Source organism: Salvelinus namaycush, unplaced genomic scaffold (assembly GCF_016432855.1).
Source record: "Salvelinus namaycush isolate Seneca unplaced genomic scaffold, SaNama_1.0 Scaffold170, whole genome shotgun sequence".
Classification (NCBI taxonomy): domain Eukaryota; kingdom Metazoa; phylum Chordata; class Actinopteri; order Salmoniformes; family Salmonidae; genus Salvelinus; species Salvelinus namaycush.
Window position 1 is genome coordinate 112,525 of NW_024058453.1, and position 18,138 is coordinate 130,662.

Below are 18,138 nucleotides of genomic sequence, written 5' to 3' on the forward strand. Positions count from 1 at the left end.
CAGTATCTACATGGTTAACAACAGTCAGATATCATGGTTAATACCAGTACCTACAGGGTTAACAACCGTCAGATATCATGGTTAATACCAGTACCTACAGGGTTAAAACAGTCAGATATCATGGTTAATACCAGTACCTACAGGGTTAAAAACAGTCAGATATCATGGTTAATACCAGTACCTACAGGGTTAAAAACAGTCAGATATCATGGTTAATACCAGTACCTACAGGGTTAAAAACAGTCAGATATCATGGTTAATACCAGTACCTACAGGGTTAACAACAGTCAGATATCATGGTTAATAGCAGTACCTACAGGGTTAAAAACAATCAGATATCATGGTTAATACCAGTACCTACAGGGTTAAAAACAGTCAGATATCATGGTTAATACCAGTACCTACAGGGTTAAAAACAATCAGATATCATGGTTAATACCAGTACCTACAGGGTTAAAAACAGTCAGAGATCATGGTTAATACCAGTACCTACAGGGTTAAAAACAATCAGATATCATGGTTAATACCAGTACCTACAGGGTTAACAACAGTCAGATATCATGGTTAATACCAGTACCTACAGGGTTAAAAACAGTCAGATATCATGGTTAATACCAGTACCTACAGGGTTAAAAACAGTCAGATATTATGGTTAATACCAGTACCTACAGGGATAACAACAGTCAGATATCATGGTTAATACCAGTACCTACAGGGATAACAACAGTCAGATATTATGGTTAATACCAGTACCTACAGGGTTAAAAACAGTCAGATATTATGGTTAATACCAGTACCTACAGGGTTAATAACCGTGAGATATCATGGTTAATACCAGTACCTACAGGGTTAATAACCGTGAGATATCGCAGTTAGAACATTACAATCATAAATAATATACATGTTAATATACATAATTAAAGATATCTTTGTTGACTGCTACAATCAATGACAATAACCCGTATAGAAACATTTTAATTGGAGCCTTATTGCCAGAGTAGTTAACATCTCTTACTTTGTGGTCAGTGGTGTTCCATCCACCCATTTCCAGGTCTTCTCTGTCTCTCTGTCAGTCAGACCAATCCAGACTCTCTTCTTGAAGGTGAAGAGAAACTCCTGTGGTTGAGAAAGATACAACTGCATTGAGTAAGCTCCAAGTTTTGGGACACTGACACATTTTTGTTGTTTTGACTCTGTACTTCAGCACTTTGTATTTTAAATTATACATTAAAGGTTAAAGTGCGGACCGTCAGCTTTCAGTTTCGAGTTTTTTCATCCATATCAAGTGAACCGTTTAGAAATGACATCACTGTTTGTACATCGTCCTCCATTGTAGGGGACCAAAAGTATTAGGACCTATTCACTTAAATGTGTATTAAAGTAGTCAAAGTTTAGTATTTGGTCCCATATTCATAGCATACAATGACTACATTTAGCTTGTGACTCTACAAACGTGTTGGATGAATTTGCTTTTAGTTTTGGCTGTTTCAGATTATTTTGTGCCCAATAGAAATGAATGGTTAGTAATGTATTGTGTCAATTTGGAGTGTAATGTTACATGTAAATAAGTATATAATATGTTTTCTAAACACTTCTACATAAATGTGGATGCTACCATGACTATGGATAGTACTGAATGAATTGTCAATAATGATGAGTGAGAAAGTTAAAGGTGAACAAATCCAATAACCTGAAAGCTGTCAGTCTGCCCGTTAACCTCATAGACATTGTATATTTCCAAATCCAAAGTGCTGGAGCACAAAGCCCCCCCACCAAAAAAGCCATTTGTCAACGTCCCAATACTTTAGAAACTCATTGTATGACCATATCTACCCCGACAGACCTATACCCCCCCCCACCTCACCCTTCTCTTTTGCGCTGTCATCTCTCACCTGTTCCTCTTTGCTGTTAATGATCACCAGGTCTGCTCCTCTCTCCAGACAGTCCTGTCTGCTCTTCTCCCAGGTTTTCTCCTCAGTAGAGATGAAGTAACAACTGCATTCAAACTTCTTCCATCTGTCAGAACAACATGTTTTTTCTGTTTGATGACACAACACTGATACAATATGATACAATACAATAAACATCACATTTTATTTTCCATCATTCACTGAACTAGATCTCAATGAAACATTGACTTTATAATAAAGAAAGGTATGAAAACCAGCTCACTGACCACAAAGCAAATTCTGAAGCCTGTCTTTCTCTAGTTGGTTGTTGTATTTGGTCTGTAGCTGGTCTCTCTCTTCAGTCAGGTTGTTGTATCTGGTCTGTAACTGGTCTCTCTCTTCAGTCAGGTTGTTGTATCTGGTCTGTAGCTGGTCTCTCTCTCCAGTCAGGTTGTTGTATCTGGTCTGTAACTGGTCTCTCTCTGCAGTTGCGTTAGTCTTATAAAGTGATAAACTCTGTGACAAGTTGTTCCTTTTATCCTCAGAAACTTTGATGGCTCTGTTATCTACAAAGTGTAAACACATAGTTACTAGGTAAAACACCAGGTAATTAGGCATAGTAACCAGCACTTACAACAACTATGTGAAAAGCAATGAACTTGTACACAAACTCACAATAGACATACAGGCCTATGATCCCAGCCAGTAGGAGAACACACAGCAGCCCCAGACACACTGCAGCTACTAGGGAGGGTCTCTTCTCTGAGCTATCAGGCTCTGTGGACACATACAATATACTGTTATGTTTTGTGAGTGTGTGTGTGTGTGTGTGTGTGTGTGTGTGTTTTACCTGAGTGCTGGTCTCCTGGTCCATTATTAGGAACAATGTCCTCTGTCTCTTCTCTCTTGGTGCTGGTCTCACCATCTCTCAGGGTGTCTGCACTGACGTAGATATCCACAATCCTATCCTCCATCTCACCTCTGTCAAACTTGACCTTCTTGTTCATATCTGGCTCAGCATAGATTACCTTTGACATCTTTAACAATACCTGGGTCTTTCTTTCCATGTAGGTCTACTATACATTAAGTCTCTGCTTCTAGAATTAATGTGGTGGTCTTCCAACATGGCCGCCAGGAGGCGTCGTACGTCAACTGCAAGTCCTCTATACGTTAAGTCTCTGCTTCTACTGATATCTCTGTCTCTGAGTCATCTGTGTGTCTCTGTCTGTGTCACTGCTGTAGGTCTTACCTCTATGGAAGTATCAACAAAATGACACGGTAGTTGTGGTTATGCTAATGTAAAACATAGAACAAGTTTGCATAGTTGAGTGTATAATTGTGTGTGTTCTTGTGTGCAGTCATAGACTGTTCTCTCTACTGTGTGCAGTCATAGACTGTTCTCTCTACTGTGTGCAGTCATAGACTGTTCTCCCTACTGTGTGCAGTCATAGACTGTTCTCTCTACTGTGTGCAGTCATAGACTGTTCTCTCTACTGTGTGCAGTCATAGACTGTTCTCTCTACTGTGTGCAGTCATAGACTGTTCTCTCTACTGTGTGCAGTCATAGACTGTTCTCTCTACTGTGTGCAGTCATAGACTGTTCTCTCTATTGTGTGCAGTCATAGACTGTTCTCTCTACTGTGTGCAGTCATAGACTGTTCTCTCTACTGTGTGCAGTCATAGACTGTTCTCTCTACTGTGTGCAGTCATAGACTGTTCTCTCTACTGTGTGCAGTCATAGACTGTTCTCTCTACTGTGTGCAGTCATAGACTGTTCTCTCTACTGTGTGCAGTCATAGACTGTTCTCTCTACTGTGTGCAGTCATAGACTGTTCTCTCTACTGTGTGCAGTCATAGACTGTTCTCTCTACTGTGTGCAGTCATAGACTGTTCTCTCTACTGTGTGCAGTCATAGACTGTTCTCTCTACTACCGCATGGCAAGCGGTACCGGAGTGCCAAATCTAGGACAAAAATGCTTCTCAACAGTTTTTACCCCCAAGCCATAAGACTCCTGAACAGGTAATCAAAAGGCTATCAGGACTATTTGCATTGTGTCCCCCCCAAACCCCTCTTTTACGCTGCTGCTACTCTCTGTTTATCATATATACATAGTCACTTTAACTATACATTCATGTACATACTACCTCAATTGGCCCGACCAACCAGTGCCCTCGCACATTGGCTAACCGGGCTATCAGCATTGTGTCCCGCTACCCACCTACCCCTCTTTTACACTACTGCTACTCTCTGTTTATCATATATGCATAGTCACTTTAACCATATCTACATGTACATACTACCTCAATCAGCCCGACTAACCGGTGCCTGTATATAGTCTCGCTACTGTATATAGCCTCACTACTGTTATAGCCTCGCTACTGTATATAGCCTCGCTACTGTTATAGCCTCACTACTGTATATAGTCTCGCTACTGTTATATCCTCACTACTGTTATAGCCTCACTACTGTATATAGTCTCGCTACTGTTATAGCCTCACTACTGTTATAGCCTCACTACTGTATATAGTCTCGCTACTGTTATAGCCTCACTACTGTTATAGCCTCGCTACTGTATATAGCCTCGCTACTGTATATAGCCTCGCTACTGTAATTTTTGTGTCTTTTTACTGTTGTTTTCATTTATTTACTTACCTATTGTTCACCTAATACCTTTTTTGCACTATTGGTTAGAGCCTGTAAGTAAACATTTCACTGTAAGGTCTACACCTGTTGTATTCGGCGCACGTGACAAATAAACTTTGATTTGATTTGCATGTGTACGTGTGAGAGATTGTTGTAGTGTTTATTGTTAAACTATTTTCTGTAGCACAATATAAATCATTCCATGTCTCTACATGGTCATCTTGTCCAGACTATATCTCAACACAGTCCTCCTGCCCAGGGAACAGGACTTGCTATTTGTGATGATGGACAGGACACTATCATACGAGGAAGATATAGATCATAGAGGGGAAGTGGAGAACAAAGACTAGATGTTAACATATATTAAATATCATATGTAACAGCCCCAAGATAATTCAGGGAGTTTCCAGAACTCCCCCTTCCTTTCACCTTTCTTCTGATTTGGATCCTCTGTTTACTCCCAGATATACATCAACATGTTCAGGAGGTCCAGGACTACAAACATGGGTCATTATAATGTCCATATAATAGATGTGACACTACAAACTGCTCCAAGTGGATATTGAGGGTGGGTTGTCTTAACCAGTGAGGATGAGATGACAACAGTAACCACCGTGTCTCTCCTCTACATTTACAGTTTATTTATTTAGCAGACGCTCTTATCCAGAGAGACTTACAGGAACAATTAGGGTTAAGTGCCTTGCTAAAGGGCACATCGACAGATTTTTCAAGTAGTCGGCTTGGGATTTCAACCTTTGGCCAGTAACCGAAAGACGACCTGCCTCCCTCTCTCTTAAGGAACCTGATTGGTCGAGGAGATTTTGAGTGACAGCTGGTTGAGTGACAGGAAAGATCCACTTCACTTCCCTCTTTTCGGACCCATATAGGGGAACAACAGTCAAATATGAGCATTTGATATTTTGCTTATATGTAACTTACAACAAAGCCTGACTTTCAAAGAGTATTAGGACACACAGCAGCCCCAGACACACTGCAGCAACTCCAGAGGGTCTCTTCCACCACTGAACATGTACTGAATCACACATTATTAAAGATATTTGGTAATGTGTTTTACTGTATCATCAATGATTGAGACAAATAATGCTAGAATACTACAGTATAAGCTCACTTGTTTAATATGTTGTGTGTAATTTGTGTGTGTGTGTGTGTGTGTGTGTGTGTGTGTGTGTGTGTGTGTGTGTGTGTTCATGCGATCTTACCTGAAGCAACAACTCCATCTCTTGGACTGGGCTTGAAGGTTCTTACGTTGGCATATAATTGGCCATCAATGTCTGTGTTCTTCATTGCATCAGGCTCATCGTCTTTAAATCCATCTGTGTTTTCATAGACTCCTTCTGACATCTTAACACACTTGTGCTCAAATACAGTAACTTCTACTTCTAACCTCAACTCTAATGTAAGTCTGTACCTGTGTCTTCTCCCTGCACTGTCCTGTGTCTGTGTGATTTATGGAAGTGAAACTCTTTATCAGTCAACCACAGTGTTGTAACAGTTGTCAATGTCGTTCTCCTCCTCGGACGAGGAGGAGCATGGATCGGACCAAGATGCGGAGTAGGAGGTATTCATGATTTTAATGGCAAACCAACAAACACTACAAATTAACAAAACAACAAACGTGACTAACCTGTAACAGTCCTGTGTGGCCCAAACGCTGACACAGGAACAAACACCCACAAAACACCAGTGAAACCCTGGCTGCCTTAGTATGACTCTCAATCAGAGACAAACGATACACACCTGTCTCTAATTGAGAATCATACCAGGCCGAACACAAAACCCCACATAGAAATAGAAAACATAGACTGCCCACCCAACACTCACGCCCTGACCAATAAATACATAAAAAACAAGAGAAAACAGGTCAGGAACGTGACAAGTGTGATATTAACACAATACTGGCAACCACGTGACTCCCACCAGTGATGATACTACAGTGGTAGGCTTGATTACCAACAACGACAAGACAGCCTACAGGGTGGAGGTGAGGGCCCTCGGAGTGTGGTGTCAGGAAAATAAACTCACACTCAACATCAACAAAACAAAGGAGATGATCGTGGACTTCAGGAAACAGCAGAGGGAGCACCCCCCTATCCACATCGACTGGACAGTAGTGGAGAAGGTGGAAAGTTTTAAGTTCCTCGGCGTACACATCACGGACAAACTGAAATGGTCCACCCACACAGACAGCGTGGCTGAAGAAATTTGGCTTGTCACTAAAGACACTCACAAACTTTTACAGATGCACAATCGAGGGCATGCTGTCGGGCTGTATCACCGCCTGGTACGGCAACTGCTCCGCCCACAACCGTAAGGCTCTCCAGAGGGTAGTGAGGTCTGCACAACGCATCACCGGGGGCAAACTACCTGCCCTCCAGGACACCTACACCACCCGATGTCACAGGAAGGCCAAAAAGATCATCAAGGACAACAACTACCCGAGCCACTGCCTGTTCACCCCGCTATCATCCAGAAGGCGAGGTCAGTACAGGTGCATCAAATCTGGGACCGAGAGACTGAAAAACAGCTTCTATCTCAAGGCCATCAGACTGTTGAACAGCCATCACTAACATTGAGTGGCTGCTGCCAACATACAGACTCAACTCTAGCCACTTTAATAATAAAAAATTGGATGTAATAAACGTGTCACTTTAAACAATGCCACTTTATATAATGTTTACATACCCTACATTACTCATCTCATATGTATATACTGTACTCTATACCATCTACTGCAACTTGCCTATGCCGTTCGGCCATCACTCATCCATATATTTATATGTACATATTCTTATTCATTCCTTTACACTTGTGTGTAAAATGTAGTTGTGAAATTGTTAGATTACTTGTTAGATATTATTGCATGGTCGGAACTAGAAGCACAGGCATTTCGCTACACTCGCATTAACATCTGCTAACCATGTGTATGTGACCAATAAAATTTAATTTGAGACAGACAGACAGGAATCTGTTATTAAAGGAAGTCAGTGGTATGGCTAAATATGAGTTGTCACAGCAACACATGCTGAAATCAACTGAAATTACAATACAATAGGTGTTCCAGCAATAACTTCCCTAAACTACTGTGTCCCAAATGGAACCCTATTTCCTACATAGTGATGGACCCTGGTCAGAAGTAGTGCACTATACTATTTCCTACATAGTGATGGACCCTGGTCAGAAGTAGAACATGCAAATAAGCCAATAGGCAGAGTGATAGCCTACATTGTCTAATTCTCTGTCTGGTAATAATAATTCATTTTATTTTGTGTGGTGTCTGGCATAATACAATACAATACAATTCCATTTAAAGTCACCTATTTGACCCATGGTGTTACAGACCAAATATAAAATAATGATTTAATGTCAAGACCTTCATAATGTAAAACAAACGTGCGCCAGAAATTTGCTCAGTGTGTCACGTTCCTGACCTTGTTTTCCTTTTGTATTGTTGTGTTTAGTGGGTCAGGACGTGAGCTGGGTGGGCAGTCTGTGTTGTTTGTTCTATGTTAAGTGTCAGGTTTAATTGACCTTGTATGGCTCTCAATCAGAGGCAGGTGTTTTCGTTTTCCTCTGATTGAGAGACATACATAGGGAGGTTGTTTCACATTGTTTGTCGTGGGTGGTTGTCTTCCGTGTCAGTGTATGTTCGCACCACACGGGACTGTTTCGTTGTCGTTAGTATATGTAGTCTGTTCCTGTTCGTGCGTTCTTCATGTTGTATGTAAGTTCCATGTTCAGGTCTGTCTACGTCGTGTTTGTTATTTTGTAATTTTCAAGTGTTTTCGTGTTCGTTTCGTATTTCAATAAATATCATTTATGTCATCATACCTCGCTGCAAATTGGTCTTCCGATCCCTCTCTCCTCTCCTCGTCCGAGGAGGAGGAAGAGCTAGAGCACCGTTACACAGTGCCCCAAAAAATGTGAGGGAACATTGCTAGACAGTCTGCTAAAATTGGACAGATTATTTTGGATGTGCTTTGCAAGTTCCTTAAAAGTCTAACAGAGGAGGAATTTAGTTACACAGATAACAAAATTCATCTGAATTTGGACCTTGTTGTGAAAGTCTGATATAGTGTAATGACTAGATAAGAATACACTCACAGACTAGTCTCAGGGAGATGTTGAGAGTGACTTGGGGAACACATAGCATCCCAAAGCTCACAGCAACCATCCTGTACAGTGTTCTCCCTGAATCCTCAGGTCATGAGGAGATGCACTGTGATAACACACACTAGCATACCCACAAACACACTCGTACACACGCACACATGATCACACGTATGTGCGCACACAAACACACAAGTATAAGAGGTTGGGGGTTTGACAAAATCTGCCACAATAGGACTGTTTCTCACAGCTGTTTTATGATATAAAGTCTACCAATCAACTCTTAAAGATGATAACTTATAAATGCCTCATTAACTTAGTTCATTAACTTAGTTCAACAGCCATACCCCAACATATGAGCTTTTATAGGTTTAGGGAGGACTTCACACCTTAACCAGTGTTTTGAGCAGACAGCAACCTCCAGGAAGAGACACAACACATGAATATATAGGGAGAAGGAAAGACTAGTCAGTTGTACAACTGAATGCATTCAACTGAAATGCATCTTCCACATTTAACCCAACTCCTCTGAATCAGAGAGGTGCGGGGGGCTGCCTTAATCAACATCCATGGCACACAGGGAACAGTGCATTATTGCCTTGCTCAGTGGCAGAACAACAGATGTATACAGTGTCAGCTCACGGATTCGATCCAGCAACCTTTCGGTTACTGACCCTACCCTCCAGGCCACCTGCCGCCCTAGCAGACAGGTCCACTGGTGCATGATCATTGGTGTTGCTATTGGTAACCTACACGTTGTCCCTTGTACAGTGAAGGTTGTGAGTCATTCTCACCTTTCATTAGCATTGCTTTTTTTGGTTTGTTTGTGTGTGTGTGTGTGTGTGTGTGTGTGTGTGTGTGTGTGTGTGTGTGTGTGTGTGTGTGTGTGTGTGTCTGTGTGTGTGTGTGTGTTCCCTCTCAGTACTGTTCTGCCCTCTGTGTGTGTCCAGGTAACACTGTTTAGAGTATCCAATCTCATTCAATCAGGAAGCTGGTAGACCTTGTTAAAGAACATTGTTCCTATATTTATTAATCTGTGACTTTGTTATTCTTATTATTAAAGTGATAAGCATAGATCAATAATTGTAAGCGTATTATAGATCAGTGATACTATCAAGAGCAGTGTGCGGTTTCCTTTTTCCTTCATCTTGTGCAACTGTTGCCATGCACCTGCAAAAAATATTGCTCAGATGTGCTAGTGCCTTTTGACTTTTTAATGTTATTATTAAAACGATAAGCATAGGTTAATAATGGTCCAAACTTTTTTTTGTTTACTGAGCATACGCCTATGGCAAATCACATGACATGTTTCTAATATATATTTTTTCCAGAGTACAGTATGTCTACATACTCTCCTATAAATCTAAACAGAACTCTTTTTTGTCTTATTTTTTCTCCCTCATTCTGTTAATTGATGATTCACACAATCTCCTCTGAACAGTTGATGTTGAGATGTGTCTGTTACTTGAACTATGTGAAGTATTTATTTGAGATGCAATTTCTGAGGCTGGTAACTCTAATGAACTTATTCTCTGCAGCAGAGGTAACTCCGGGTCTTCCATTCCTGTGGCGGTCCTCATAAGAGCCAGTTTCATCATAGCACTTGATGGTTTTTGCGACAGCACTTGAAGAAACTTTAAAAGTTCTTGACATTTTCCGTATTAACTGACCTTCATGTCTTAAAGTAATGATATTTTTTGTCTTTTCTTATTTGAGCTGTTCTTGCCATAATATGGACTTTGTCTATTACCAAATAGGGCTATCTTCTGTATACCACCCCTACCTTGTCACAACACAACTGATTGGCTCAAACGCATTAAGAAGGTAAGAAATTCCTTGACTAAGTTTAAAGAAGGCACACCTGTTAATTGAAATGCATTCCTGGTGCCTACCTCATAAAGCTGGTTGAGAGAATGCCAAGAGTGTGCAAAGCTGTCATCAAGACAAAGGGTGGCTATTTGAAGAATCTCATAATTAAAATATATGTTGATTTGTTTGAAACTTTTTTGGTTACTGCATGATTCCATATGTGTTATTTAATAGTTTTGATGTCTTCACTATTATTCTACAATGTAGAAAATAGTCAAAATAAGGAATGACCCTTGAATGAGTAGGTGTTTTGACCGGTAGTGTACATCAACATGTTCAGTAGGTCCAGGACTACAACATGGGTCATTATAATGTCCTTACAATAGAATTGTAAGGACAATATGATGCACCAGTCCCTCCTGAAGCAAAGTACCCCCACAAGATGATGCTGCCATCCCCATGCTTCACGTTGGGATGGTGTTCTTCGGCTTGCAAGCCTCCCCCTTTTTCCTCCAAACTTAACGATGGTCATTATGGCCAAACAGTTATATGTTTGTTTTATCAGACCAGAAGACATTTCTCCAAAAAGTACAATCTTTGTCCCCACGTGCAGTTGCAAACTGTAGTCTTTTGGAGCAGAGGCTTCTTCCTTGCTGAGAGGACTTTCAGGTTCTGTCGATATAGGACATGTTTTACTGTGGATATAGATATTTTGTACCTGTTTCCTACAGCATCTTCACAAGGTCCTTTGCTGTTGTTCTGGGATTGATTTGCACTTTTCCCACCAAAGTACGTTCATCTCTAGGAGACAGAACTCGTCTCCTTCCTGAGCGCTATGACGGCTGCGTGGTCCCATGGTGTTTATACTTGTGTACTATTATTTGTACAGATGAAAGTGGCACCTTCAGGCGTTTGGAAATTGCTCCCAAGGATGAACCATAAATGTAAAATCAACTGTAATTACATATCAATGGGTTTATGAGAATAAAGATACTGGCTAAGTTTCTCAATGTGTTCACCTTTGTTCTTCAACAAAGCTGCATTGTGAAGAGGAATGGAGATACTTTGACTCCAGTTTCTACTTCCTCTCCGCTGAGAAGAAACCCTGGGCTTCCACCATCCAAGTTGTCAACTGGGTGGGTTTTCCTATGGATTGTAGCTACAATGGAACAGATAAAGATGAATCCTCTATATATCTCTATGGGTCAAGGTCACAGTAATAGAAGGAAGAAACTGAGCTTGTAGAAAACAGCCGGTAGGGGGAGACAAACACTTATAAAAGTAGGTATGAGGGACTTGTCTGACTAGCATCACATGGAGAAGCAGATTATAGACAAATATAAAACTGACCCTTACCTTAACGCTAACCTTCACCTAGTTTGAACCAATTCAGATTCGTATTTATAGTATTATAGTATTAGTAGTATCCGTATTAGTATTTAGTATTCTAAAGTGTTACATTTTTAACTCAAAACAGCAGTACAGTATTTCTTCATCAAAATCTTTTTTTTTAATTCTCAGAACATTAACCATGTGTGTTCGCTTGTTTTGTACTGTTATGTAGTTTCGGCCCAATGATTAGTCTGACAAACAAAAAACTTTGCGTCCTGCAGACCCAGGCATGGATCAGAGCTGGCGAGACATTTAATAATGTCATCTTCACAGATTAATCAACCGTGGCCCTTGAGCGATTTGCTCAAAATTGTTACAAAAAAAGGAATAAGATCAAGAAGATTAAGGAAAGCATAAAGATGTTGATGAAGAAATGTTGTTTTGAGTTAGAAATGTAACACTTTAGAGTACTTAAGCATCGAATACATTTCAAGTTGAGGGATTTTCACAACAGTAGCCGGGCTATAAAAGTATATTGTCCTGCTAATAGGAAACATTTGCATGATGGGCTACATTCTTTATTGTAACCACAATGTCACACATAATTTGTATCTACCTTTCCAATGACTTTTATAGTTTGGGAATTACAAATGTGTGCTTTCTTTTTATTTACGTTGTTTCAGTTCGAACGTGCAGACTTTTTTTCTTTAAATGATTGTTTTATGTAGGATGCTACATTTTTCACCAGTTGCAACTGTAAGTAGGCCTAATAAAGAAAATCCTACTTCTATTAGGCTGTTAAGCCTCATAACCTACCTCACTCTGCCAGTTAAGTTATTTTATATAGGTCTAGGCTCTGAAGAAATAGACTCCATTGAAGCCCTCTTGTTGTTTGTAAAGTCCAATTAAAAATTCAAAACATCTGAGCTATCTTTTTTGCAGGTGCCTGGCAACAGTCGCATAAGATGAGGAAAAAGAAGAAGGAACCTGCACATAAGCTTTACGTATCGGCCTCACGGCCTTCATCAGAGCTTTTGTGAGTTTTTTAAATCTAGACCTAGCCACACCACATCCGTTCCACGCATTGAAAGGGGTTTAGAGGCGAAGGAAAAACAAATAAGTTCTACCAAAAATAACAATATGCATTTCATAAATATTCAAATAACGTGTGTATATAAAATGTATTAAACACGTCTGTTAAACCACAATGAGGACATCGACCTACCAAGCAAGTTTTCATAAATCATTGGGTACAGTGTAAGGAAAACATCAGAGTAATCTGAAATAGGGGCATAATTCATGTTCAAATTTACAACATAACATACATAGGCATTTCATCATTAAAACCTTTAGGAAATAATGTCTGGAGGGTGAAAATACAAACACATTCTCTTTTACTCAGAGTATTATTAATATCACCTCCCCTGTCTGATATCTTAACTTTCTATATTCCACAAAATCTAAAGGTATACATGTAATGTTTTAGGCCATTAAAATGTACTGTGATTAGATAATCCCTGTCTTTAGCGGGTCTTTTTTGTAGCAGTTCATCTGTGTTTTCCCCAATGCCAAATTAAGAGCTTCATCTACACATTGTGGAGAATAGCCTCTTCTTAGAAACATATTGCACATCTCCGCTGCTTTTTGTAGATAGTCCTGAAAATGATTTGTTGCAAGTTGGTTTGTTGCAAGTTTCACACCTAGCTCAAGTTGAGGAGGGGAGGTTCACACCTAGCTCGGATATTAGACAATTCTTTAGTAAAGGTTGAATAGTCTATTGTTCAGCTAATAGCCCATCCTGCTACGCGTGTGAAAAACTAATAATAATACTTTTTCCCCTTTCCACATGTTAAAGATTCCAATTGATGAAGTGTTTTTAGCCACAATCGGCCCCAAACCCAATTAATACATTTGGGCACAGTCGATAGCGTGCTGGACATCGGGCTAGAATGTTGAGGGTTCGAAACCTGCTCCCTGCTTGTTTCATTACATTATTATGCCGGTCTCAGAGCAAATAGCCTGGATTAGCCTGGATTGTTATTCCCATCTCGTTCCTCGCTCTCTTCCACTCGTCATTATCCGCTTGTGGCGTGCTGGCAGAATGTACCGTTTTTTATCTTGTATATATGAATTACAAATCAGTCTTTACTTATATCATGTTTCTAGTCTATTGCATAGTTACAATGTGTAATCACTGATGTCCCAGGAGCAGGAGTGGTAAACACTGTTGAAGTGTATAATGAATGAGTTTGATACACCTGGTATTGGATGTGGCTGAAAAAAAACTTGCTAAATAGCAATTTTTGTAAATCAACTTTTGGACAAAAAATATGCACAATCGTTTGTCTCTAGATTAACTAACATATTCCTCTCAATTGTAATTTTTTAGCTTGACTCGTTATGACGTTATAACTACTTACATTTTCTTCCCCGTAATGTTTTGTCAGCCATCTTTGCTGAAGTCAACAGGGACGGGTGGCCCGTGTCAAATTCGTCATTGGAACCACTCGATATGATTGGCCATATAAAAACCTTGCGACCCAAATGCATAATGAGTGCTCTATCTCCCCCTTGTGGTGGTCTGGAGCAATGACGCTGTGACCCTGGGTACCTCTAAGTCCCGCGGTGTAAGCTCGCAACTTTTAAGAGGAACAACTGTATTTGGCGCTTGTACAGAATGTCACCTTTTATTTAAGGTTAATGAATGGTAAGTCATGTATTGTGTCATTTTGGAGACATTTTATTGTAAATACGAATAGAGTATGTTTCTGAACACTTCTACATTAATGTGGATGCTACCATAATTACGGATTATCATAAATGAATCTTGAATAATGATGAGTGAGAAAGTTACAGAAGATCATAACCCCAAGACATGCTAACCTTTCACCATTAGCAATAATAGGGGAGGTTAGCATTTTTTGGGGAGGCACGATATTTTTACCTCTGTAATTTTCTGACTAATCATTATTCACGATTCATTCATAGATCTTTAATCATGGTATTCTATTCTTATTTACAGTAAAAGTGACTCCAAAGTGACACAGTACATTATGTACCATTCATTACCCTGAAATAAATAAAAGTTGACATTCTGTACATATGATGACAAAAGCTATATTTATTGACAAGTTGACTAACAAACAGCTTACCAAAATGTCGGAAGTTATTAATCTGATACGTTTGGAAATTTCCGTCTTCCTTTCAGGACCTGAATGAGGCAGCCGTTTTTTCTTCATGACGCACAACCCAAATGGCGTTTTTTTGTGATAAAAGTAATATTTATCGAACAAAAAGAAGATTTGTTCTGTAACTGGGAGTCTCGTGAGTGGAAACGTCTGAAGATTATCTAAGGTAAGCGATGAATTTTATTGTTTTTCACGCTTTCGTGACCATGCTAATTTGGGGTTAGCTGATGTAGCATTGAAAACTACACTCACAAAAGTTTGGATTTCTTTCGCTGTAAAATATATTTTCAAAATCTGACACCATAGGTGGATTAACAACAAGCTAAGCTGTGTTTTGGTATATTTGACTTGTGATTGCATGATTATAAATATTTTTTGTAATATTATTTGACTGCGGCGCTATGCTATTCAGCGTTGCTGATGACATTTATCCCGGATCCGGGATGCGTGGTTGAGAAAGCAGAATCATATCTAAATCATGCACCCTCTGTCAAAAAAATCTCTCTGCTCTGCGGTCTTTGACTGTATCCTATAGCACATTTTCTATATTTGCAGGTTAGGGTTGAGTACGGGCCTCAGATTTTCACTTTATCACATGTAGTCAGGCGGTTGAGGATGGGTTTTTAACAATTGCGGGTGGGTGCGGGTGAACAAACAGATGACCCTCGCACCACTAGTGTGCGTATGTGGGTCATTCTTGGGCTGTGGTAATATTGTATTTTAAAAATATATATAATTCTGAACACCCCACACAATTAAGTACATAATTAAACCTTCTAGAAAACATATTTTCCCACCTCAGGCATTAAAGCCCTTTCATTATTGTCCATTTTTGTCTGATATGGATATAAATTATCTTCAACTCCGTCACAGACAATATGGAATTTGTCTGAATGGGATTATAAAAGATAATTGTTATAAAATCAACAACAATGCTCATGTGTCCCCCCCAAAAATGCTATTATTATAAATATAAAATGTATGTCAAATCTCATCATTTTGCTATTTAAACCCTGAAATAGACACATTGTGTCAGCAGGCTCATCATTTAAATTAAAAAAGCGTTCAATTCAGAATTTTAACATTCATCTATAATCTTCTTGGGATTGTCCTCAACATTTCAGACTGAGCTCAGAAAACATAAAATTCATATTTGTTCATTCTTGGTCATTTTATTGAACAAATATTGTCATGTGACAGTGTTGAATACTGTAACAGGGTTGAAGAGACACCAGTTTCCATATAAACTAGTGTTTACATTGCATTTTTTTTTTACTAGACAAGTCGGTTAGGAACAAATTCTTATTTACAATGACAGCCTATCAGGGAACAGTGGGTTAACTGGGCAAAACAACAGATTGTTTTCCTTGTCAGCTCAAGGATTCGATCCAGCAACCCTTCGGTTACTGGCCCAACACTCTAACCACTAGGCTCCCTGACGCCCCATTTCATTGTATGATAGGTAGATATATTTAGAATAATCTGGGTTTTATTATTAGGAATATAAATATCATTCAGCAGGTTTCATCAGAAACATGTCATCAAACTGGACAAACATTTTCCAAGGTCATTTATAATGCTAGAACAGCCATAACTACAGCACTAGTGTCAGCATGACTATTCTTCTCAGGAGCACCATATTCATTCATTCATGGTTTTCTTCCTGAGAGTCTGGCCCACACATCTCTCTCAACCTCTACGTGGCAGGATGTCACAAGCTGTGGGGGTGGAATCATCTCAAGGACTTCATCAAACTGATACCAGTGGATATCGTCTGGAGAAGGCCAGAAAAATCTGTTTGGTCCTACACGATGCATACATTTCACTTGTACACTCATTTCATCCGTGTGGAGGATGATGCCTTGATAAAGGTCATCATCATATTCCACTACACACCACTGCCCAAGAACACCTGGATTTCCCCACTGGATTTCACCCACAGGTTGTGGATTTTCAAAAATAACTGGCTGTTCTGGAGCAGCCAGGACCTTCTGCCTGAAACTGAAGTGCTGTGTGTTAAAGCATGTACAGGTTAGGTCCTTCTTTGTTGAACAAAGACAGCTGACATCACGAGACATCAGCTCACCAGGAGCAATGGTGATGACCTGGTGTATTCTCATGGTGGAGGGCACCGCTTTTATCGGGCTTGGCATCATCTCCATCGCACGTTCAACATCGGCACTCTTCACAAGAAACAGCTTCACTGACGTGTTTGTCTCACGGAGGGCTTTGTTAAGCTCCTGTGCATCACTGATATCACTGTTAAAGGAACAACTGAAGTTAAGAGCCGTACCCAACTCTCCTACCACTAAGCTACCTGCCTTAAAATATATATTTTTCAATATTCATATATAAAGTAAATAACTCAACCCTGTCACAGGTTTATAACCCCATTACAATGAAACGTGACGGGGTTGAGTTTTTTGGGCTCATAATTGCCTCTGCTCAGTACACATGGTGTTCATCAAATCAAATCAAATCAAATTGTATTTGTCACATACACATGGTTAGCAGATGTTAATGCGAGTGTAGCGAAATGCTTGTGCTTCTAGTTTCGACAATGCAGTAATAACCAACGAGTAATCTAACCTAACAATTCCACAACTACTACCTTATACTCACAAGTGTAAAGGGATAAAGAATATGTACATAAAGATATATGAATGAATGATGGTACAGAACGGCATAGGCAAGATGCAGTAGATGGTATAGAGTACAGTATATACATATGAGATGAGTAATGTAGGGTATATAAACATAAGTGGCATAGTTTAAACTCTTTGGGCTGCAGGGGCAGTATTGAGTAGCCTGGATAAAAGGTGCCCATTTCAAACGGCCTCGTACTCAATTCTTGCTCGTACAATATGCATATTATTATTACTATTGGATAGAAAACACTCTCTAGTTTCTAAAACTGTTTGAATTATATCTGTGAGTAAAACAGAACTCATTTTGAAAATCTGAAATCGATGCTCTGTTCTAGGGCCTGCCTATAAATGTCCTTGATATTTATTAGAATACATGCACTTCATACGTCTTCCACTAGATGTCGACAGGCAGTGAGAGAAGAAATGGAGTGCATAACTTGATCTGGGGTCGAAAAAAACTCTTTGTATGACGTGTCACCAGTTTCCTGTTTTCTGGAGAG

At 39.7% G+C, this 18,138-nt stretch overlaps 1 protein-coding gene across 1 annotated transcript in view; it reads right to left on the reverse strand.

Annotated features, from left to right (window-relative positions):
- Positions 1–17,152, reverse strand: part of LOC120037327 (C-type lectin domain family 4 member E-like) — a 31,166-nt gene extending 14,014 nt beyond the window's left edge. The window contains exons 1-5 of the mRNA XM_038983484.1: positions 17,077–17,152; positions 8,656–8,742; positions 2,740–2,898; positions 1,893–2,038; positions 1,016–1,116 (exon numbers count right to left, since the gene is read on the reverse strand). Of these exons, the coding sequence (XP_038839412.1) occupies positions 1,016–1,116; positions 1,893–2,038; positions 2,740–2,898; positions 8,656–8,742; positions 17,077–17,152 (569 nt within the window). The remainder of the gene's footprint in view (positions 1–1,015; positions 1,117–1,892; positions 2,039–2,739; positions 2,899–8,655; positions 8,743–17,076) is intronic.
- Positions 17,153–18,138: the final 986 nt, after the last annotated feature.